General features: G+C 39.8%; 1 protein-coding gene and 1 long non-coding RNA gene across 2 annotated transcripts; one reads left to right on the top strand and one right to left on the bottom strand.

Annotated features, from left to right (window-relative positions):
* Nucleotides 1–13,464: 13,464 nt before the first annotated feature.
* On the bottom strand, nt 13,465–15,008 carry LOC123728270 (GTPase IMAP family member 9). The gene is made up of 2 exons (XM_045700146.1): nt 14,744–15,008; nt 13,465–14,645 (listed from the first exon to the last, which is right to left on the bottom strand). Exons 1-2 carry the CDS (start codon nt 14,799–14,801, stop codon nt 14,059–14,061), a joined length of 645 nt encoding a protein of 214 aa, XP_045556102.1. The 5' UTR covers nt 14,802–15,008; the 3' UTR covers nt 13,465–14,058.
* On the top strand, nt 14,927–16,749 carry LOC123728271 (uncharacterized). The gene is made up of 3 exons (XR_006760179.1): nt 14,927–15,028; nt 15,192–15,250; nt 15,440–16,749. It is a non-coding gene; the product is annotated as an uncharacterized lncRNA (long non-coding RNA).
* Nucleotides 16,750–24,600: the final 7,851 nt, after the last annotated feature.

Raw genomic sequence — 24,600 nt, 5'->3', positions numbered from 1 at the left:
ATGAGCAATAAGGCAGTGATTGTTTCCTACAAGAGCATAAAAAGACATGCTTGTACAATAGCTAAGTTCGGTAGCTAGCTAGCAACAATATGAGTTGATATGACATCAAAGCAAAATTTCACTTTTGCAGATGGATACCCTTCCCCTACCTGTGGTGTTGAAAGGGACTGTATTAGGAGGAGGATGAATCATCACACTGAAAATATGTTTGTGGTGTACTCACTCATAACACTTTTTTGAGTGATACAGTGCATTCGGAAAGTATTCAGACCCCTTGACTTTTTCACATTTTGTTACGTCACAGCCTTATTCTAAAATGTATTAAAATAAAATAGAATCAATCTAAACACAATACTCCATAATAACAAAGCGAAAACAGGTTTTTAGAAAAGTTTGCAAATGTATTAAAAATGAAAAATAGAAGCCTAATTTACATAAGTCTTCAGACCCTTTGCTATGAGACTCGAAATTGAGCTCAGGTGCATCCTGTTTCCATTGATCATCCTTGAGATGTTTCTACAACTTGATTGGAGTCCACCTGTGGTAAATTCAATTGATTTGAGATGATTAGGAAAGAAAGTGTGTGCATGTCGACAGTGCATGTCACAGCAAAAACCAAGCCATGAGGTCGAAGGAATTGTCCGTAGAGCTCCGAGATTGCATTGTGTCGAGGCCCATATCTGGGGAAGGGTACCAAAACATTTCTGCAGCATTGAAGGTCCCCAAGAACACAGGGGCCTCCCTTCTTAAATGGAAGAAGTTTAGAACTACCAAGACTCTTCCTAGAGCTGGCTGCCCCAACAGACTGAGCAATCAGGGGAGAAGGGCCTTGGTCAGGGAGGTGACCAAGAACCCAATGGTCACTTTGATAGAGCTCCAGACTTTCTCTGTGGAGATGGGAGAACCTTCCAGAAGGACAACCATCTCTGCAGCACTCCACCAATCAGGCCTTTATGGTAGAGTGGCCAGACAGAAGCCACACCTCAGTAAACGGCACATGACAGCCTGCTTGGCGTTTTCCAAAAGGCTCCTAAAGGACTCTCTGATCTGATGAAACCAATATTGAACTCTTTGGACTGAATGTCAAGTGTCATGTCTGGAGGAAACCTAGCACCATCCCTACGGTGAAGCATGGTAGTGGCAGCATTATGCTGTGGGGAAGTTTTTCAGCGGCAGGGACTGGGAGACTAGTCAAGATCGAGGGAAAGATGAACGGAGCAAAGTACAGAGATCCTTGATGAAAACCTGCTCCAGAGTGCTCAGAACCTCAGACTGGGGTGAAGGTTCACCTTCAAACAGGACAACAATCCTAAGCACACAGCCAAGACAACGCAGGAGTGGCTTCGGGACAAGTCTCTGAATGTCCTTGAGTGGCCCAGCCAGAGCCCGGACTTGAACCCGGAGTGGCCCAGCCAGAGCCCGGACTCAAACATCTCTGGAGAGACCTGAAAATAGCTGTGCAATGAATGCAAATGAGTGTGAGTGTAAATGAGTGTGAGTGTAAATGAGTGTGAGTGTAAATGAGTGTGTCTGCAAGATTGATAAGGTCAGTAAATGCATGTCTTACTCTCATAAGTGTAGCCCAGACATTCATTATTTTTATCAATAAGATCTTTCATTGCTTTAAAGTATCTCATCTTCATCATTTGTTGTTACTTCTCTCTTTCTAGAAGCAATCAGTTAACAGGAAAAAAATACAGATCGAGGCTTTCAATCAAACTGAGGACTGAGAAATGTGTGCACTAGACAGGTTCTTGCATGCGTGACTTTGAGATGTAAGTTGTACATTCTAAAAAATGTTGGGTTGTTTGGATGACCCAATTGCTGGGATGCATGCATCGGGTCAATAGTTAGATTGTTTTCTGTAAATACAGTAAGGTTGGGTTGTTGGTGCTGAGTTATTAAGGTTGGGCTATGGATATTTGGCCCAGCCAGTTGGTTTATTTTCCCACCAGCAGCGTGTGAAGTCCACCAGAAAACTTGCAAGTATTCTAGTTATTCTAGAGTGTAAAACAGCGAATGTTATTTCTACAGACTAAGGGTGTTTTGGCTGACTGAAAACTGTGATAACAGTAAGTAACAAACATTATGAATGATGAATTTGATGGTCATTCAGGTTAAATAGGTAAAATAGGTTATTAGGTAGCTAGCTAACTGTTTGAGCGTTAGCTAGCTAGTTAGCTAACAACCATTAGCTAGCAAGCCATTTTCTGTGCTAATATCTCTGGCTGTGGTAACGTTAGCTAGCTAGCTAACGTTAGCTTTGCAACCATGCTCGCGACTCTGGCTTACTGATGCGGAATACAACTAAATACACGTTTTTTTGTAGACTGTTGGGATAGCTAGCTAACTAAGCCTGATACAGAGGCTATTTCTTTTGGGCTATTCCCCATGTATATTTGGTAAATATGCTTGTATATTTTGTATGATATAGCAGTTTCACCATTAGATCACCAAGACCTGTAAAGAAATCTACACTGAGCACATCAACCTGCCTTGCCTTCTGCTGATTTCATGCCCTTAGGACTGCTACAAGGTCCATATTTTACAATTGCATAGGCTAATAAAAATATGTTGTAGACAAAATAATGAAAAGGGCTGACTGGTAAATAGACAAAGATTTGTAGTTGAACAAGTCATTGCATGTATAGATTTTTTGTTTACTTGACTTGAGACTTGCTCTTAGAATGCACAACTTGGATTTGAGTCTTGACTCGACTTACATTTACATTTACATTTTAGTCATTTAGCAGACGCCCTTATCCAGAGCGACTTACAGTAGTGAATGCATACATTTTTTTTTTTTAATTCCGTACTGCTTGAGACTGTGACTTTGTAATTTGAGACTTGCTTGTGATTCAAATAATAGTGACTTGATCCCACCTCTGGTAATCATATCTATAAATTGACAGTTGATAGTCAGATCGGATGATACTTGTAATCAGAAAAAAGGAAGTGTTTTAATATGCCTAAATAGATGTTTGCAAAATTCCTCCCTGTATGTTCTCACTCCAAAAAATCTGCAGATTTCAGAGGAGTGTCTGTGCCTGTGCCATGTGCATCCTCATTTTGCACTATACAGCCAAGTTTGCGTCACTCAGTCAGAATGTCCATCAGCTTGGACTCATTTGTTAGATATTATGCACCTTGATAGGTTTATAGCAAACGTCCTCGCCATGGAATTTATCATAGTAGCAGGCAGCTGCAATCTAAATGATCAGACCAAAAACATACAAGTAAAAGTGATCGAGTGAAATTATGAAGTGTTACTGGAGAAATACTACTTCACTCTATCCAATCAGAGCTGCAAGATAGACAGGCAAATTTGCCAGTTGATTTATTAAGACCATGTAGAAACTTTCAAGACTGACTGACATGAGAAAGATGCCTGCTGGCACCTGAACCTTTTTTTTTTTCCGGTCTGGGATAATTACAAAAAATTATCATATCCAGAAAATTGGCCATATCCTTTACATCACTTGTTTTGTCCAACAACTTGGCACACCTCTACAAATTCACGAACGGCGCTCTGACTGATGTTGATGTGTAGCTAATTTTATGTAGCTGGCTACATTCTTTCAATGATAAAGAAATATGATGCATCTTTTTAGCAAAAAATACAGCTTTTTTTCATTGTAGGCTAAGCTCATTACATATGTGGCTGCTAGCCAAACAGTGTTGCACTTCTGTGAAACTATTTTCCACCAAATGTGTTGGACTAATGTGACGAAAAACGCCACTAATCACACTATAAAACTCTTGACTTTCAATATAAAACGGGAAATGGTTTAAACAAATAATTGTACATTGTCTTCCTTTTGAAAAAAACGCCTTACTGCACGGTGCCGTGTACCTCTCAAATATTTTAACAATGCTGAGGTCTCCTTATAGCTCTGCACTGATATGATTTGTTGACGGTAGGTGGGGGCGGGAGGTCCCGTATAAACACAAACTCACTTCCTTGACAACTTCTAACAGCTCTGTGCTGTTCGGTGAAGCGCAGGAAGTATGAATGCCCTGACTTCTGCAGAGCCCCTATCACCGTAAATGCTGCACGGCCAATGCAAACATCAGAATGACCATGCAGCGACCCCTGGGAGAATACATTGGTTCATCGTTGCAGCTTTAATTATCATTTGATGATGTTGTGCATTTAAGGCATATTGATTGAGATAATGTCAAGTGTTTTATGAACACTAATAAATATACCATCCCAACTCAGTGGCCTTGTGGTTAGTCTCCCTGCAGAGATTGGCATTACTTACACCATAGGTCATGTTAGAGATGCTCCTCTGTTACCTCTGGAACACGATCAGTTATTCTGTCATGGATGCAACGTTATGATAATTGGGAATAATAAGGCGTTTTCATGGTAATAACTATATTAAAAACAAAAACTGTTTTAAGTGAGAATAGCCATTGGTCTGAAGCCGAAACAGAAAGGAAATTCATGAGCACCACAATGCCTACTCCACCCATGCTCTATCAAAGTTTTCCAGCACACAGCTTTGACCTACTACAGTAGCTATGTTGGTCTATTGTACTTCTCAAACAGCCTAATTTATACTCTTAGAGGTAATGTAATTTCTACCAAATACAAGTTAAAATGTTGGATTCTTCACACACAACACTAATTTCATTCCACTACCTTTTCAAGCTATGCTCAATTATATAAAAGCAAGCTTTGCTTTTATACTTACAAGACCATCATGCATGATTGAGCGAGATGTTTTGTCTTGTAGTAATGTGGTGCCTGCCTGTATTTCCTTAAACCTGTTTTTTAGCAATACATGTCATTAAGAAATAAAATATACACTGAGTGTACAAAACATTAGCAACACCTTCCTAATATTGAGTTGCACCCACTTTTGTCCTCAGAACAGCCTCAATTAATCAGGGAATGGACTCTACAAGGTGTCAAAACTGTTTCACAAGAATGCAGGCCCAATGCTTCCCACAACTGTGTCAAGTTTGCGGGACGTCCTTTGGATGGTGGACCATTCTTGATACCCCGTTCAAAAGCACTTAAATATTTTGTCTTGCCCATTCACCCTCTGAATGGTACACATTCCAGGTCTCAATTGTCTCAAGGCTTAAAAATCCTTCTTTAACCTGTCTCCTCCCCTTCATCTACACTGTTTTGAAGTGGATTTAACCTCTATGGGACCCCTTCCCGTTCTCAATCCCGGTAACGGGATTGCTTGACAAGATAGAAAAAAATCGAATAATTTCAATTTCTCAAACAATCAACTATTTTACACCATTTGAAAGATAAACATCTCCTTAATCCAACCACATTGTCCGATTTCAAAGAGGCTTTACGGCGAAAGCATAAAGTTAGATTATGTTAGGACAGTACATAGACAAAAAATTACACACAGCCATTTTCAATGCAAGGACAGGCGTCACCAAAAGCAGAAAACCAGCTAAAATGATCCACTAACCTTTGACAATCTTCATCATATGACACTCCTAGGACATTATGTTAGACAATACATGCATTTTTTGTTCTGTCAAGTTCATATTTATATCCAAAAACAGCATTTTACATTGGCATGTGACGTTCTGAAAATGTATTTCCTCCAAAACTGCCGGTGAATCAGCACAACAATCTACAAAAATACTCGTCATAAACGTTGATAAAATATTAAACTGTTATTCAAAGAATTATAGATTAACATCTCCTGAATGCAACCGCATTGACAGATTTCAAAATAACTTTACTGGGAAAGCACACTTTGCAATAATCTGAGTACTGTGCTCAGAAAAATACACTACGCAATACAGATAGCCGCCATTTTGGAGTCATCTAAATGCATAAATAGCATTATAAATATTCACTTATCTTTAATAATCTTCATCAGAAGGCACTTCCAGGAATCCCAGGTCCACAATAAATGATGTTTTGTTCGATAAAATCCATAATTTATGTCCAAATACCTCCTTGTTGTTCACGCGTTCAGTTCAGCTACTCCAAATGTAGGTGCGCGTAAAATTTCACAACAAAAAGTTTAAAAAAAATCTATTTACGTTCGTTCAAACATGTCAAACGTTGTAAAGCATCAATCTTTAGGGCCTTTAGAATGTGAAAATGCAGTAATATTCCAACCGGACGAAACCAATGTCTTGAAAAACATTTTGGAACAGAGCTACCTCTCGCGTGAATGCGCGCCAATGAACAGATGTCCTTCCCTGGGTGACCAACTTCCCAGCCTTCTTGTTCGGTCTCTGTTCATCGTAGACGCCTCAAACAACTTTCTAAAGACTGTTGACATCTAGTGGAAGCCGTAGGAAGTGCAAAATGAACCCTAACTCACTGTGTGTTCGATTGGCAATGACTGAAAAAACTACAGGCACCAGATTTTTCATTTCCTGGTTGTATTCTTCTCAGGTTTTTGCCTGCCATATGAGGTCTGTTATACTCAGACACCATTCAAACAGTTTTAGAAACTTCAGAGTGTTTTCTATCCAAATCTACTAATAATATGCATATTCCAGTTTCTGGGCCAGAGTAGTAACCTGTTGAAATTGGGTACGTTTTTCATCCGGCCGTGAAAATACTGCCCCCTATCCCAAACAGGTGTTAACAGGTGACACCAATACGGGATCATAGCTTTCACCTGGATTCACCTGGTCAGTCTGTCATGGAAATGTTTTGTACACTGCATTTCAGAACATATTTTATTTGGTCAGTAGGTGCCCAATATAACAACAGGTAGTGAGTGGTGTGTTGGACACAGCCACTCATACTGTATATAAAGATATATAGAGCCTGTCTGCATTCCTGATTTATGTAACCGTTAGATTACCTGTGTAATATTAACATAAGCTCAGAAACACTTGTTTTGCAAACATGGTCCTGTTTTATTAATTGCTGTACTGATTAATGGGCAGTTCATTATCTCTGTTAAAAGAATATGTAGATTAAAGTTGTATTTGTATTTATTTTTGCAATAAAGATGGTGAAGCTACAATAATACACATTTACAATAGGTTTATATCTAAAAATACTTACAGCCTAATAATGTACAGTATATACAAATGATTTAATAGCAGGACACTGAAGTCCATTATTCCTCTGAAGAGTATGAATTAGGCTGTTTGAGAAGATTTGAATCCTAAGCAACCTGCACACACAGCTTGAAGTACAATAGACCGACATAGCTACTGTAGTAGGTCAAAGCTGTGTGCTGGAAAACCTAGGTAGAGCGTGAGTGGAGTAGGCATTTAGGTGCTCATGTGAATTAATTTTCTTTTTCGACTTCAGACCAATCCCTACTTCTCCCTTAATTTTAAAACATTGTTTTAAAAAAAAAATGTACATGTTTTTTTCACCGGAAGGTGATTATACAAAAATATAAGCCGTATCGTTTGAGCCCTTGATTCTGATTGTCTGAAAGTCGTAGTACATGAGTGTCACGCTTGTCGTTGGAAATTGAGGACCAAAACGCAGCAGGTATGTGTATGCTCATCTTGTTTATTAAATTCCTAAAAACGAACGTACAAAAATAACAAAAAAACCACGAACGATTGACAAACTGACAGTCTGGTAAGGCACTAGGCTAAACACAGAACAATCACCCACAAAATACAAGACAAACACACCCAACTAATATAGGACTTCCAATCAAAGGCAACACCAAACAGCTGCCTTCAATTGGAAGTCCAACCCCAATTAACTCAACATAGAACCAGACACACTAGACTAAACATAGAAATACCTAAACATAAACCAAAACCCGGAAATACTAAATCAAACACCCTTTTAACAAACACACCACCCCGAACCACATAAAACGAATACCCTCTGCCACGTCCTGACCAAACTACAATACTAATTAACCCTTATACTGGCCAGGACGTGACAATGAGACAATATACCACTGGTATGACGCAAAACTACTTGTTTACTGTTCTAGTTATGTTGGTAACCTATTTATAATAGCAGTAAGGCATCTCTGGGGATTGTGGTAAATGGCCAATATACCACAGCAAAGGGTCACATCCAGACACTCCGCGTTCTGTTGTGCCTAAGAGCAGCCCTTAGCCCCCTCTGGCCTTATTGCTTAATTATACAACATTTCCACCTGCAAAAGTGTCTTTCAACAATTTAATTTGACCTTCAAATCATGTTAAAAAATGTATTGTCTCACATGATTTAGTGTCTAGGGGCCAGTTTCCCCAAATAATCTTAAAGGGATAATCCACCCCCAGAAATACAAATCATGAAACTCCTGTCAATTTGGTGAAAGCCTATGTTCTATCAGTGGGTAAAACAAAACATGTGGCCCGTCTGTGAAAATCAGTAAATCGTGTAGGATCATGTCATAGCTACACGATTCTCATCACTGGAGATAGGGGATAACACACTATCACATGTCATAATGCTTTTAAAACAATTACCTGAACTCTAGATCACCAAATCAGCCAATATATGGTATGGGCATACTTTTTTGTAGTCAACTTGAGCTGCAACAGATTTCCAAAACGATTTTCACACGTTTCTACCAACATTGTTATACCAACTAAATTAAAGATTTGTTCACCAAAAATATTATTTTTATGTTTTAGTGTTATTTAACACTGCTTAACAATGTTAATCATAGGAATTCATGGTCTGGGGTGGATTAGCCCTTTAAGGCTAGGTTCAACATTAGAACCTTCATAGGTGCACTATTTTCCATAGAACGCATAGACCCTCATTGATTATCACCAGAGAGTGAGAGGCCCAACAACATGTTTTGCCCACCAAGCAAGGAGTTTTTGTATGGAGGTTAATGACTGTCGACTTTGGTCAACAACAAAAATGTATGGCTTATTTGCTACGTGAGGTTTATTTGATTGAATAGAAGTTTCGTAATGCTTAAGTTGTTAGGAGTGTACTGATATAAGTAGGACACGTGACATCCCGGCAACTTTGAGAAAAAAACACTTTTTATCGTAGTTGTCTTGAGATGGCTATGCATATTCATGGCATGAGGATAGTAGCGTAGCATCTCTCTCCATTGAATACAGGTGGTTGACGTCAACAACCCTCATTTGAATATTCAAAAAAGGATTACAATAATGAGATTTATCCACCCATCCAAAGAAAGGATAGGCAGGAGCTAGACAGCCCGCTGTGCCGCTTTGTTGACAACGACTCCCAATATTAGGGCAGAGAGACATGTATCTTGTCAGTATATCCATAGTCTTTGTTATTCCTTACATATACAGATTGAGAGGAAATTTGTCTAGTAGTTTATCTGAATCTTCTCAAGGGGCAGTAGCTAGCAAGGCTGCGCTTGCACATGCAGCTGACACAGCGCCAGCCACTATTGAAAGGCAAGGAAGAGAGAGAAAATGATAACAGCGTGGCTTCTTCAAACGAAGACATCCACGCCCGCAGCTTGTTGACAAAACTGGCTGCAGAAGCAAACTACGGGGATACTTTGATTACAGAGCAGATGATGAGGGCCAGCCAACCAAAAAGGTGTTACAAAGCAGTGCAGTGCCAAGGAGGTTGTGGAGACATTGTGGAGACAATTGATTGGTTTCCCTTTACTCACACCATCCCTTCACATGTTTTGCATTAGACACATATTCACATATGGAAACAATGTTCCCTTCTGACCTCCTTTACCCTAATCTCTTTCTGATATTCTGCACAGCAACATGGACATGTGATAGACAAGCCTGACTTCTCCCCTCTCTGTGCACCAGGTGACTGAGGTCAAATAGACTATGAGTGGCGTCTGAGGAGGATGTGAAAGCAGACGCTTTCACCCCCACCTAACCACGGGCCCAAATGAGAGAGGAAGTGCAGCCGCCAACACCAGAGTCTGAAGGGAGACATATCAACAGTAATTAAAACGTATAAGCATATTCTGCAAATGAGAAACCTTAGTTATGTCAATGTTACTTAGCTAATTCAGATTTCCCCCCCACAAGTGATACTAGCAAGAGCAGTGATACTAGCCAGAGCAGTGATACTATCAAGAGCAGTGATACTATCAAGAGCAGTTATACTAGCCAGAGCAGTGATACTATCAAGAGCACTTATACTAGCCAGAGCAGTGATACTATCAAGAGCAGTGATACTATCAAGAGCAGTGATACTAGCAAGAGCAGTTATACTAGCCAGAGCAGTGATACTATCAAGAGCAGTTATACTAGCCAGAGCAGTGATACTATCAAGAGCAGTTATACTAGCCAGAGCAGTGATACTATCAAGAGCAGTTATACTAGCAAGAGCAGTGATACTATCAAGAGCAGTGATACTATCAAGAGCAGTTATACTAGCCAGAGCAGTGATATTATCAAGAGCAGTTATACTAGCCAGAGCAGTGATACTAGCCAGAGCAGTGATACTATCAAGAGCAGTTATACTATCAAGAGCAGTTATACTATCAAGAGCAGTTATACTAGCCAGAGCAGTGATACTATCAAGAGCAGTTATACTATCAAGAGCAGTTATACTAGCCAGAGCAGTGATACTAGCCAGAGCAGTGATACTATCAAGAGTGTAGTATAAAATATAATTGTAATTTTCTTTAGCATACCATATACTGTAGCTCAGTATTTGTATTTTTTTACACGTCTTTTTTGCTCATCTTTATCAGGGTTTTTTGCTAATCTTTTTGCTCATCACTTTGGATGTGACGATCTCCTCTGGTACTTTCAGTTACTCCCGTCCCTGTTACTGCACTGTTGGAGCTAGAAACACAAGCATTACGCTACACCCGCAATAACAATAACATTGTTCGCTACACCCGCAATAACATCTGCTAAACATGTGACAAATAACATTTGATTTGATTTGATTGGTTGACAATGGGTCAGACTTTCTCTATACTGTCTGACCTGTGTTGAGTGTTCATGTAGAGAAACACATGGCAGGCAATGAGCGACATGATAGTTTTGATATAGTGCATAGCTCAAACTCTCAGACGACTTTATAAGGTAAAGATTAACTCTCTAGTGTTGGTTTTGTAGAGTGGTTGATGGGGCAGCTCAATAACAGGGCTATAGATAGCAGTACTGCTCAATGTTTGGAATCTGAGTCTTCCACTGAGTCCTGAACAAGGGGTCAGTACCTTCAAGACAACCTCTTTCCATCTGTGTCAGACTGAAGCATTGAAGAGTAGATTGTGATCAGGTTGCACATTTTTCCAACGTCTGTGCCAAGTCCAGACATGTTCTCAACCGTCAGCGAAACATAAAGATTTCCCCTGAAATAAAAGGATCTGTGACTTTGTGACCAAACCTTGTGTACTTATCTTTTTGGTGACAGGGGGCAGTATTCGGAAATTCAGATGAATAACGTGCCCAAATTAAACTGCCTGCTACTCGGGCTCAGAAGGTAGGATATGCATATTATTAGTAGATTTGGATAGAAAACACTCTGAAGTTTCTAAAACTGTTTGAATGATGTCTGTGAGTATAACAGAACTCATATGGCAGGCAAAAACCTGAGAAAAAATCCAACCAGGAAGTGGTTTGTAGTTTTTCAAGTGATTGCCTATCCAAACTACAGTGTCTGTGGGGTCATTTTGCACTTCCTAAGGCTTCCACTAGATGTCAACAGTCTTTAGAACGTTGTTTCATGCTTCTAATGTGAGTAGGGACAGAAGAAGAGGGCCTGAAGTCAGATGACTGAGAGAATGACATGGCCTCAGTGGCGCGTGTTCCCGTGGGAGTTAGCTCTGTTCCTTTTCTTCTTTGAAGACAAAGGACTCGTCCGGTTGGAATATTATGGAAGATTTATGATAAAAACATCCTAAAGATTGATTCTATACATCGTTTGACATGTTTCTACGAACTGTAATATAACTTTTTGGACGTTTCGTCTGAACTACCTGTGTGAGGACAGCGCATTTGGAGTACTCGACCGAACGCGTGAACAAAAAGGAGGTATTTGGACATATATATGGAATTTATCGAAACAAATGAACATTTATTGGGGAACTGGGATTCCTGGGAGTGCATTCTGATGAAGATCATCAAAGGTAAGTGAATATTTATAATATTATTTCAGAGTTTTGTTGACACCACAAAATGGCGGGTTTGGTTTCGTGTAATCAGATTATTGCAGTGTGCTTTCACTGTAAAGTTTTTTGGAAATCTGACACAGCGGTTGCATTAAGGAGAAGTGTATCTATAATTCTTTGAATAACAGTTTAATATTTTATCAACGTTTATGATGAGTATTTCTGTAAATTGATGTGCTCATTCACCGGAGGTTTTGGGAGGCAAAACATTTCTGAACATTACACGCCAATGTAAAATTGTGTTTTTTGATATAAATATGAACTTTATCGAGCAAAATATACATGTATTGTGTAACATGAAATCCTATGAGTGCCATCTGATGAAGATCATCAAAGGTTAGTGATTCATTTTAGCTGTATTTCTGAATTTTGTGACGCCTCTCCTTGCTTGGAAAATGGCTGTGTGGTTTTTCTTGTATAGGTGCTGTCCTAACATAATCTAATGCTATGCTTTCGCCGTAAAGTATTTTTGAAATCGGACAATGTGGTTGGATTAACGAGAAGTTTATCTTTAAAATGGTGTATAATACTTCTATGTTTGAGAAATTTGAATTATGAGATTTTTGTTGTTTTGAATTTGGCGCCCTGCTATTTCAATGGCTGTTGGCAGTGTGTCCCGCAGGTGGGACGGTAGCGTCCCTCCGTTCCCAGAGAGGTTATCTGGGACATCAACCAGCAAAAATACAGGTGAACTTTCGGCATAGGGACCTCACCTATTCAATAAACAGCAATTACTTTTGTATTTTCTATTAATTGTTATTAATTGTATTTAAAAAAATACTTCCTTAACTTCAATTACTTTCCAACCCATATCAATTGTATAAAAACAACCAACTGATATTGGTTCAGGGACCTCACCTATTCAATCCACAGCAATGACTTTTGTATTTTTTTACTTGGTCTATTTTCCATTCATTTTAATTGACTTGACATTACCAATACTTCAATAGCTTCCACCCCATATGACTTGCATGAATACAACCAACTGTTTTTGTTTCAGGGACCTCACTTCTACAATCCACAACAATTACCTTTGTATTTTTGGACTTTGTCTATTTTCTATTAATTTTAATTGACTTTATGTGAAAAAAATACTTCAGGTACATCTATGTCAACAGACACAGCAGACTAATACAAGACATTCAAAAGGCCTTGTGAACTTCCATTAATACTAAATGGCAACAGATTTGAAAATATAAAAAAATACTTCCTAAAATTTGTTTTATTGGGGGTCCAAAATAGACGTCTAAAGGTTTTTCCAGGACACCAACGATATGGCATACCACGAGCGCTAAATATGGAAAATCATCACAATGCTGTGATCATTCACTTTGATTACATCAACTTTGAGTTGAAGTTTGATAGCGAACTGCTCAAAAACAAGTCTCCGTTGTGCACTATGGCCGTCTATATTGAATATGATTTACCATATATAGAAAGGCCAGATGATTTATTTATTTGACAGGGACAATGCACATCAATGAACATTTCTGTCAATGTGCCAGACTTTGCTTGCTGGCTAGTTTTCATCTGTTGTCCCTGGGTAGATTGAGAGAGACATTTAGCATCACAAACAATTTACATTTAAAAATGTCGCTAAACGGAATTGTAAATAATAGAAGTAAAAAATAATAGTTATGAAAAAGAAAATACACTAAATATAAACAACCAAATTGTAGAAAATACAAAAAATCGAATAGTACAAACAGCAACGAATGTGTCCACATTATATTCACAATGTTCAACAATTAAGTGTATATAGCATGCCTTATGATGCTCAAAGAACAATAGTTGTTGGACATTCATTATTTTATTGTTGTAAATAATTTGCTGGTAAAATATGCTGCTCCCATTTATTGTTACATTCAATAGACATTTGGGATTAACCTATCGACAACATATAGTATAACTGAAAATAAATACAACATGCATATTGTCATATTAGCATAGCTCATTATATATTCAATATACAATGTGTTTATTAATTGGAAAAAAACATGTACATTTCATATTGGTGTAAATGTTTTCCTTAATCTACATGGTGATGGTCATAGATCCCTTCCACTGCCACCAATTGATCAATCTTCCTGACCAGCTCAACAACTTGATCTCTCCTTTGGCTTTTATTGTTGAAAACATGGTATCTGTCAGAACAGCGACATATAATGTCTTTAAGACTTGGATGACAATCACTTACAAACTCATGTATTGTTTTATCCCCAAGTCCATCACCATGAGTAAAGAGCACAATCATGTGCTTGTAGACCTGTGGAAAGAGTTCCTCCAAGACCCCCACAGATCTCTGATCAACATCTTTCCATGTCCTCAACTTCATCACAAACAGGAAGACATGAGGACCAGGGGATGCGACTTCAAGACACTTCAATATTTCTCTTTGGATATACTGTGGTTTCCTATTACCATCTGTGTCCAACACACCTGGTGTGTCCACCACATTTAACCATCTATTTTCTTGAACCTTTTGTTCAGTACATTTATCAGTCACTGAGGTAGACAGGGGTGCTGTTGTAAATACTTCTTTGCCCAGAATGGTGTTTCCACTTGAACTTTTACCAGATCCAGTTTTTCCAATCAACACAATTCTCAGGTCATGACCTGCAAACATAATACATTGTTAATTATCAATTCACTCAAAACCAGTAAAGAAAATGTACAGAATCTGAACTGCAAAGTTACAATCAATCAATTCTCACCTGCAGGCACTTTAGGCTCAGGTTTTTCAGGCTCTCGCATAGAGAAGAAGGAACCCATTGTATTGATAAAGTTGAAAATGAAGAGAAACTGCTTTTTCCAGTGTTATATCCCCCAAGCTCTCTTAGAACCGCCCACCCTACCTGCCTCTCTCTACAATACAGTATATATAAAGAAAGATGCAAAACTCTTTCTGATATTTACAGACCATGTGTTGAAAACCTCCCTATGGACTTTTTTTCAGCCTCGTCTATGATTGATCGTAAAGCGGAAGTCTTTTGAAAAAAGTACTGAAACTTTCCTCACGTTCAACTTGTCAGTGAACAGATAACTAATGAATCGCCCAACGGGAAAAGTCAGAGTACCTGTAGTTAGATATTATTCAGCGTGAGATGTATAACTGTAATGAATACCCAGTGTGAATAAGGTTCCTTCCTTTTCTCTTTTCAGGCGCTTTGTGTCTGTGACAAGCAGTTTCTGGCGAAACAAGAAGAGGAACATGTCACGCAGTAAGTGTAACTTTTTAAATGATTAAACCTACCATTATAATGTCAATTTATTTACACATTCATGTAGTTTCATTTAACACTTACAGGGTTAATGCCTTAATTAGCTGTTTGTAGAATATTTCCTCAACATTAGACATTTCTCCCTACGAGTTCTCACATAGTTGTTTGCTACTCTAATTGTTTAATCAGGTGCAAATCATCCCGGTCAAGAGAACAATGAAAGCAACATGTTGAACATCATGTTACTGGGACAGGCAGGCACTGGAAAGAGTGCGAGTGGAAACACAATCCTTGGAACAAACTGTTTTAAGTCTTATGCAAGCTCTGTACCTGTTACTAGAGAGTGTCAGGTAGAACAGAGGCAGTTATTTGGGACAGAGGTTAAGGTCATTGATACCCCTGACTTCTTCCATGAATATGTAAAAAATTCTGACAAAGATTGTAAAAAGCTCTGTGGGGTTGAGTCTAGTGTGTACTTATTGGTCCTTCAGATTGACCGATTCACAGAGGGTGAGAGAGGGATATTAGAACAATTGGAAGAAGCCTTGGGTGAAATCAGAGAGAAAACGATTGTTCTCTTCACTTTTGGAGAGCAACTGACAAATATCACCTTGGATGACTATATCAGAAAAGCAGAACCTCATCTGAAGGAAATACTAAGTCACTGCGGGAACAGGTATCATCTGTTCAAAAACACAAAACCAGACCGTCAGCAGGTAGAGGGTCTGATGGAGAAGATACGCAAACTCCTGGGCCAGGATAACATGTTCCCAGATTTGAGAATGTCCTCTCTACGCGTTCTGTTAGGGATAGGGTTAGCGATTGTGGGAGTAATTGTGGGAGTAATCATTTATGAATTATTTGACATGACATGAAAGCTTTCAGCTAAATGAGTAAGTGCACTCATTCTAGAGTCCCGTTTCACTGTTTATAGCTGCTGACAGCAGTGGCAGTTAGCCTAGAGGTTAAGAGCGTTGGGCCAGTAGCTCAAAGGTTGCTGGTTCGATTCCCTGAGACGACTAGGTGAAACATCTGTCAATGTACCCTTGAGCAAGGCACTTAACCGTAGTTGCTCTCGATAAGAGTGTCTGTTTAAACGTGGCAGGTATTGAGAATGATGTATGCTTGGTGTATTTTCTTTAACCCATGTTGTTTACGTTTTGTGACTTGTTTTACTGTTGTTTAAAAAAATATCAATTATTTTTGGTGTAAGACAACACCATTATTCTGTTATGAGAATTAATGTTTAATTACTGTCATCAATTAACCAATGTTTATGCTGGAAACAACAAGACTCACTAATTACTTACATTTATCCCCTGCTGTTTAATCACACAATACCAAGCTCAATTTGTTTCAGAAGGAAATGAAATGTTAATAATATAAATGTAAAATGTGATGTATTAAAGTAAACCTGAGGAAGCAGTGACACTGTCCACAAATCTCTTCTATGTGTATCAAGCATGCACATTAGGAGAATAAAATATTTTATAACAATATTTAGCATTTGAGTCTTCTTTTGAGTCTTATTTACTGTTATTCAAGTTGTTTTTAAATAGGCTTTTTAAAACGATGCTCTGCAAATGTATGACATAGCAATGAGAATGTATTACAACAGCATATGAAGCGAATAAGCAATATTTTCACCACAGAGAATTACAGCATTCAATATAGCAATTGGCTCAAACTCTATACTACTGCTCAGTTTGGGATCTGATTAGCTCTTCCACTGATCCTTGAGGGGTCAGTCCCCCAATAGACCTCTCTCCACCTGTGGATGGACTGTCAGACTGAAGCATCGAGAAGTCTTGATTGTGATCATCTTGCACATAGATCCAATGTCTCTCCCAAGTCATCTGTTAAACACAGCCCAGACAGGTTCTCAACCGTCGCACCCCATCTGTATATGATAGAAATATAGATTTCCTAAAATACAATATTCTAAATATAACAAAAAGATCTACATGAAATAACAGGTTCTGAATATACAAATAATCTACATGAAGTAACAGGTTCTGAATATACAAATAATCTACATGAAGTAACAGGTTCTGTGACTTTGTGACCTGACCTCATGTGCATATCAGGGATATCAACCAGTAGAATTATAGGTGAATGATCTGTATCAAACAAGACACTCCTTTTCTTTCTGTCTTTCAGAAGTCCTCAACTTTGATCGTCTGTTAGCATCCAGAGACTTTGCCAACTCCTTCATCCATCTCTACTGTTTAACCTTCTTTAAAACCTGTTTGGGATAGGGGACAGTATTTTCACGTTCGGATGAAAAGCGTGCCCAGAGTAAACTGCCTGCTACTCGGGCCCAGAGTCAAATATTTGCATATTATTAGTAGATTTGGATAGAAAACACTCAGAAGTTTCTAAAACTGTTTGAATGATGTCTTTGAGTATAACAGAACTCATATGGCAGGCAAAATCCTGAGAAAAATCCAACCAGGAAGTGGGAAATCTGAGGTTTGTAGTTTTTCAAGAGATTGCCTATCCAAACTACAGTGTCTGTGGGGTCATTTTGCACTTCCTAAGGCTTCCACTAGATGTGAACAGTCTTTAGAACCTTGTTTCATACTTCTACTGTGAATGGGGAGAGAATAAGAGGGGATTCAACAAGTGGACTCGGCTGAGGCCAATGAGTTGTTTACTGTGCAGTCACGCAGGCCCACTGTTCCTTCTTTTTCCTCTGTAATGAATACGCTATTGTCCGGTTGGAATATTATTGAAGATTTATGATAAAAAGACCCTCAGGATTGATTGTAAACAACGTTTGACATGTTTCTACAAACAGTAATGGAACTTTTTGACTTTTCGTCTAGGGTTTTGCGCTCGCGCATTGTGCCTTTGGAATAGTGATCTGAACCCGCGAACAAAACGGAGGTATTTGGACATAAATGATAGACTTTATCGATTTCTTGTGGAAGTGGGAGTCCTGGGAGTGCATTCCGACGAAGATCAGCAAAGGTAAGTGAAGATTTATAATACTATTTCTGAGTTTTCTTGACTCCAGAATTTGGCGGGTAACTGTATAGCTTGCTTTGATGGCTGAGCTCTGTACTCAGAATATTGAACAATGTGCTTTCGCCGTAAAGCTGTTTTGAAATCTGACACAGCGGTTGCATTAAGGAGAAGTGTATCTATAATTCTTTCAATAACTGTTGTAAATTTTATCAACGTTTATGATGAGTATTTCTGTAAATTGATGTGCTCATTCAACAGGAGTTTTGGAGGCAAAACATTTTCTGAACATCACGCGCCAATGTAAAATGGGGTTTTTGGATATAAATATGAACTTTTTCGAACAAAACATACATGTATTGTGTAACATTGAGTCCTGGGAGTGTCATCTGATGAAGATCGTCAAAGGTTAGTGATTAATTTTAGCTGTATTTCTGGTTTTTGTGACGCCTCTCCTTGCTTGGAAAATGGCTGTGTGGTATTTCTTGTCAAGGTGCTGTCCTAACATAATCTAATGTTATGCTTTCGCCGTAAAGCCTTTTTGAAATCGGACAATGTGGTTGGATTAACGAGAAGTTATCTTTAAAATGGTGTAAAATAGTTGATTGTTTGAGAAATTTGAATTATGAGATTTTTGTTGTTTTGTATTTCGCGCCCTGCTATTCCATTGGCTGTTGGCGAGGCGTCCCGCTGGTGGAACGGGGTTCCGCTAGCGGAACGTCTGTCCATAACAGGTTTTAACCTGTCAAGAGCTGCTCTGATTGGCTAATTGAGAATCATTCATGGCCTATTTTCTTATAAGAACCATTTGCTATAGAGCCTCTAACCTTTTTACTTCAACCCTTTCTTCCCTCACTCCAAGCACAGTGTCATGACAGACAGTCTTATTGCCACTATGCCCTCTACAGGTGAACTAGACACACTGCTATTGACTCACACAGACACACACATGCACTGAAATACATGAACATTTTTAAATAACTCACTTTAAAAGGATTTACCTACACCATTCCAGAACTCAATAGCAGTCCTGACCCTCAATAAAGACTTTTATTGAATTAATTTATACTTTATTTTTCAGACCATCAAAAGGGAACGCCTACACACTTGATAAGTTGACTTATCACAATTTGCACTCAAAGTGAAAGTGACTGAATAAAACACAGAACCATTGCTCTTAATATTCCTGTGACTCTTGAGAACTAGCCTAATCTCAAACTGTTTCCTCATACATCTCATTATTATGGTCCCCCGTTGTAGGAAATTATGTACCATCCATGTACATTATATTTACAGACATGTACTGTGGCTTATATTAAACAGTATAAACTGGGTGGCTCGAGCCCTGAATGCAGATTGGCTGACAGCCATGGTATATCAGACCGTATACCACAAGTATGATAAAACCTTTATCAAGACTGTTTCAAGGGCAGCTTTTTTCCATCTACGTAACATTGCAAAAATCAGAAACTTTCTGTCCACAAACGATGCAGAAAAATTAATCCATGCTTTTGTTACTTCTAGGTTGGACTACTGCAATGCTCTACTTTCTGGCTACCCGGATAAAGCACTAAATAAACTTCAGTTAGTGCTAAATACGGCTGCTAGAATCATGACTAGAACCAAAAAATGTTATCATATTACTCCAGTGTTAGCCTCCCTACACTGGCTTCCTGTTAAGGCAAGGGCTGATTTCAAGGTTTTACTGCTAACCTACAAAGCATTACATGGGCTTGCTCCTACCTATCTTTCCGATTTGGTCCTGCCGTACATACCTACACCTACGCTACGGTCACAAGACGCAGGCCTCTTAATTGTCCCTAGAATTTCTAAGCAAACAGCTGGAGGCAGGGCTTTCTCCTATAGAGCTCCATTTTTATGGAATAATCTGCCTACCCATGTGAGAGATGCAGACTCGGTCTCAACCTTTAAGTCTTTACTGAAGACTCATCTCTTCAGTGGGTTTTTCCTTATGATTGAGTGTAGTCTGGCCCAGGAGTGTGAAGGTGAACGGAAAGGCTCTGGAGCAACGAACCGCCCTTGCTGTCTCTGCCTGGCCGGTTCCCCTCTCTCCACTGGGATTCTCTGCCTCTAACCCTCTTACAGGGGCTGAGTCACTGGCTTATTGGTGTTCTTCCATGCCGTCCCTAGGAGGGGTGCGTCACTTGAGTGGGTTGAGTCACTGACATGGTCTTCCTGTCTGGGTTGGCGCCCCCCCTTGGGTTGTGCCGTGGCGGAGATCTTTGTGGGCTATACTCGGCCTTGTCTCAGGATGGTAAGTTGGTGGTTGAAGATATCCCTCTAGTGGTGTGGGGGCTGTGCTCTGGCAAAGTGGGTGGGGTTATATCCTTCCTGTTTGGCCCTGTCCGGGGGTATCGTCGAATGGGGCCACAGTGTCTCCTGACCCCTCCTGTCTCAGCCTCCAGTATTTATGCTGCAGTAGTTTATGTGTCGGGGGGCTAGGGTCAGTCTGTTATATCTGGAGTATTTCTCCTGTCTTATCCGGTGTCCTGTGTGAATTTAAGTATGCTCTCTCTAATTCTCTCTTTCTCTCTCTCGGAGAACCTGAGCCCTAGGACCATGCCTCGGGACTACCTGACATGATGACTCCTTGCTGTCCCCAGTCCACCTGGCCGTGCTGCTGCTCCAGTTTCAACTGTTTTGCCTGCGGCTATGGAACCCTGACCTGTTCACCGGACGTGCTACCTGTCCCAGGCCTGCTGTTTTCAACTCTCTAGAGACAGCAGGAGCGGTAGAGATACTCTCAATGATCGGCTATGAAAAGCCAACTGACATTTACTCTTGAGGTGCTGACTTGTTACACCCTCGACAGCTGTGAATATTATTATTTGACCATGCTGGTCATTTATGAACATTTGAACATCTTGGCCATGTGCTGTTATAATCTCCACCCGGCACAGCCAGAAGAGGACTGGCCACCCCTCATAGCCTGGTTCCTCTCTAGGTTTCTTCCTAGGTTTTGGCCTTTCTAGGGAGTTTTTCCTAGCCACCGTGCTTCTACACCTGCATTGCTTGCTGTTTGGGGTTTTAGGCGATGTTTCTGTACAGCACTTTGAGATATCAGCTGATGTAAGAAGGGCTATATAAATACATTTGATTTGATTTGTACTCTTCTAATTACGTTGGGTAACCAGTTTATAATAGCAATAAGGTACCTCAGGGTTTGTTGTATATGGTCAAAATACCATGGCTAAGGGCTGTAGCCAGGCTGTATACTCCGTGTTGCATCGTCCCTAAGAACAACTCTTAGCCGTGGTATATTGGTCATATACCACACCCCCTCGTGCGGTATTGCTTAAGTATGCTATTGTATTATCTATGCTCCAGTTGGTATGAGTCAATAGCCACTAATGGGAACAGCTTGATTTGTTTAATCTGTTTGAGTAACTCCATTCTGTATCAGTGAGGACCCTCCCTCCATCATGTAGGTCTGGGGTCCTCAACCTCTCACCAACAGTGTGTGTGTGTGTGTGTGTGTGGCCTGCCGCTGCATTTAAACTGAGTCGATGAAGCTGAAATTGAATTACAGAGCTACTCAATCCAATTTTATTTTCAAAAGCAAGATGAATTGCATCTTGTGTTGTAGTTTTGGGAGGAGCACTTCTCCCTTTGTCACGCTCGAAAAATTCCAAAATGTTTTTGGTATTTCGACCACTGTATCACAACTGAGACAATTATATCGCAATCCTTTAATTTACTTGGGATTTTGATACTTTTTAATTTGACGTCTTAATGTCTTTTGAATGGAGTAGGACATTTATCTGAGTTTCTTTAGGATTCTTGTTGGTTTGGTTATTTAGTACTCTATTATATTTTCCTGCAATTTGTTTGTGAAATGTGAATGAAAAGAAAACCAAAGAGTTACAGTATATTGTGTCATATGCTGATGTGGAAGTTGACATACATCTTCTTGCCACCAGAGGGCAATCTAGCTGCTTATATCAGTCTTCAGTTGATGGAAAGACAGGGATAATACAATTCCCCTGGTCCTAACTGAGTTTAAGTCATATCTGGTATAATTGAATATCCACAGTATGGTTTAATCATATGCTGCTCCCAGTTTTAGTATTCCTAGACCACAAGGCCTTTGCTTGTACGATCTCTGAATTACCTTGGACCTCCTAATGACATGCTATTCCCTATATAGTGCACTACTTTTGACCTGTGCCCATGGGGCTCTGGTCAAAAGTAGTGCACTATGTCGGGAATAGGGTGCCATTTGGGACATTATCCCTGGGCATGTAAATTAGCTCAGCCATTATGCAGAATGAATGCACTGGTCATTTTCCAGGAACTGACAGTAGAGGGCAGTAGAGACAACAAAGTAAAGTTAGAGGAGGAGAAAGGTGAAACAGGTCAGGACATAACTTTACCCACACTCAGAGAAGGACTCAATCAGTCATGATAGAGAGAGCTGAGTCATTCTGTACATGATAGAGAGAGCTGAGTCAGACATGATAGAGAGAGCTGAGTCATACATGACAGAGAGAGCTGAGTCATACATGACAGAGAGAGCTGAGTCATACATGACAGAGAGAGCTGAGTCAGACATGATAGAGAGAGCTGAGTCAGACATGATAGAGAGAGCTGGGTCAGACATGATAGAGAGAGCTGGGTCAGACATGATAGAGAGAGCTGAGTCAGACATGATAGAGAGAGCTGAGTCAGACATGACAGAGAGAGCTGTGTCAGACATGACAGAGAGAGCTGAGTCATACATGATAGAGAGAGCTGGGTCAGACATGATAGAGAGAGCTGAGTCAGACATGATAGAGAGAGCTGAGTCAGACATGATAGAGAGAGCTGAGTCATACATGACAGAGAGAGCTGAGTCATACATGATAGAGAGAGCTGAGTGAGACATGATAGAGAGCTGAGTGAGACATGATAGAGAGAGCTGAGTCATATGTCACCATACATTATAGTGGTAGTCAGAGGAGGGGTCACTTTGATCTATCTCCATTGGTTACTTACAGTAAACAGATGTGGGGGACAGCCTATTATCTATTATATAATTAATTAATATAGCTGTTGTTTAACCATCTGGGTGATGATAGATGATTCATAGCATCTCACTAAAGGGCTAGTGTTTGTGAATGACAGCATCCTGTCTGTAGTCATTCATGAAATCCAGACCCAGTCCTCTCCTCTCCCTCAGGGAGGTGTGCTACTGTAGTCTTAGCAGACATCACCATTTATTCTGCTAGACACATGAAGAGGTTCATTAAAGTGGATGGTGATGTTGACAGCAGACTGGGTCCCTTTTCCCCCCTCCAATCACAGATACGCTGCCTCACCCGTCCAGCTGACTTATGGGACTAGGGTATTGTTTGTCCGAGTCACTTCCTGTGAGGTCATGGCTTTGATTCAGAGGCGGTATAGTCCGGCACAATGGATGCATCACAATACCCATAACACACGGAAATAGTTCTAAGAGTTTGATTCAGAGGCTGAATGACATCCCCTATCTAACACTCTGTCTGGGTGTGTTGCTGTTTAAGTAAGAAGAGCCATTGGTCTGAAGCCAAAAAAGAAAGGAAATTCACGAGCACCACAATGCCTGCTCCACCCATGCCAAACCAAAGTTTTCCAGCACACAGCTTTGACCTACTACAGTAGCTATGTTGGTCTATTGTACTTCTCAAACATACTCTTTGAGGTAATGTAATTTGTACCAAATACAAGTTAAAATATTGGATTCTTCACACACAACACTAATTTCATTCCACTACCTTTTCAAGCTATGTTCAATTATATAAAAGCAAGCGTTGCTTTAATACTTACAAGATCATCATGCATGATTGAGCGAGCTGTTTTGTCGTGTAGAAATGTGGTGCCTGCCTGTATTTCCTTAAACCTTTTTTTTAGCATACATGTCATTAAGAAATAAAATATACACTGAGTGTACAAAACATTAGCAACACCTTCCTAATATTGAGTTGAACCCACTTTTGGCCTCAGAACAGCCTCAATTAATCAGGGAATGGACTCTACAAGGTGTCAAAACCATTTCACAAGCATGCAGGCCCAATGCTTCCCACTACTGTGTCAAGTTTGCTGGATGTCCTTTGGGTGGTGGACCATTCTTGATACCCCATTCAAAAAGCACTGAAATATTTTGTGTTGCCCATTCACCCTCTGAATGGTATACATACACAATCCACGTCTCAATTGTCTCAAGGCTTAAAAATCCTGCTTTAACCCGTCTCCTCCCCTTCATCTACACTGATTTGAAGTAGATTTAACAGGTGACATCAATAAGGGATCATAGCTTTCACCTGGATTCACCTGGTCAGTCTGTCATGGAAATGTTTTGTACACTGCATTTCAGAACATATTTTATTTGGTCAGTAGGTGCCCAA

The sequence above is a fragment of the Salmo salar genome, chromosome ssa17, assembly GCF_905237065.1.
Source record: "Salmo salar chromosome ssa17, Ssal_v3.1, whole genome shotgun sequence".
NCBI lineage: Eukaryota > Metazoa > Chordata > Actinopteri > Salmoniformes > Salmonidae > Salmo > Salmo salar.
This window is presented reverse-complemented; position numbering and strand designations above follow the sequence as displayed.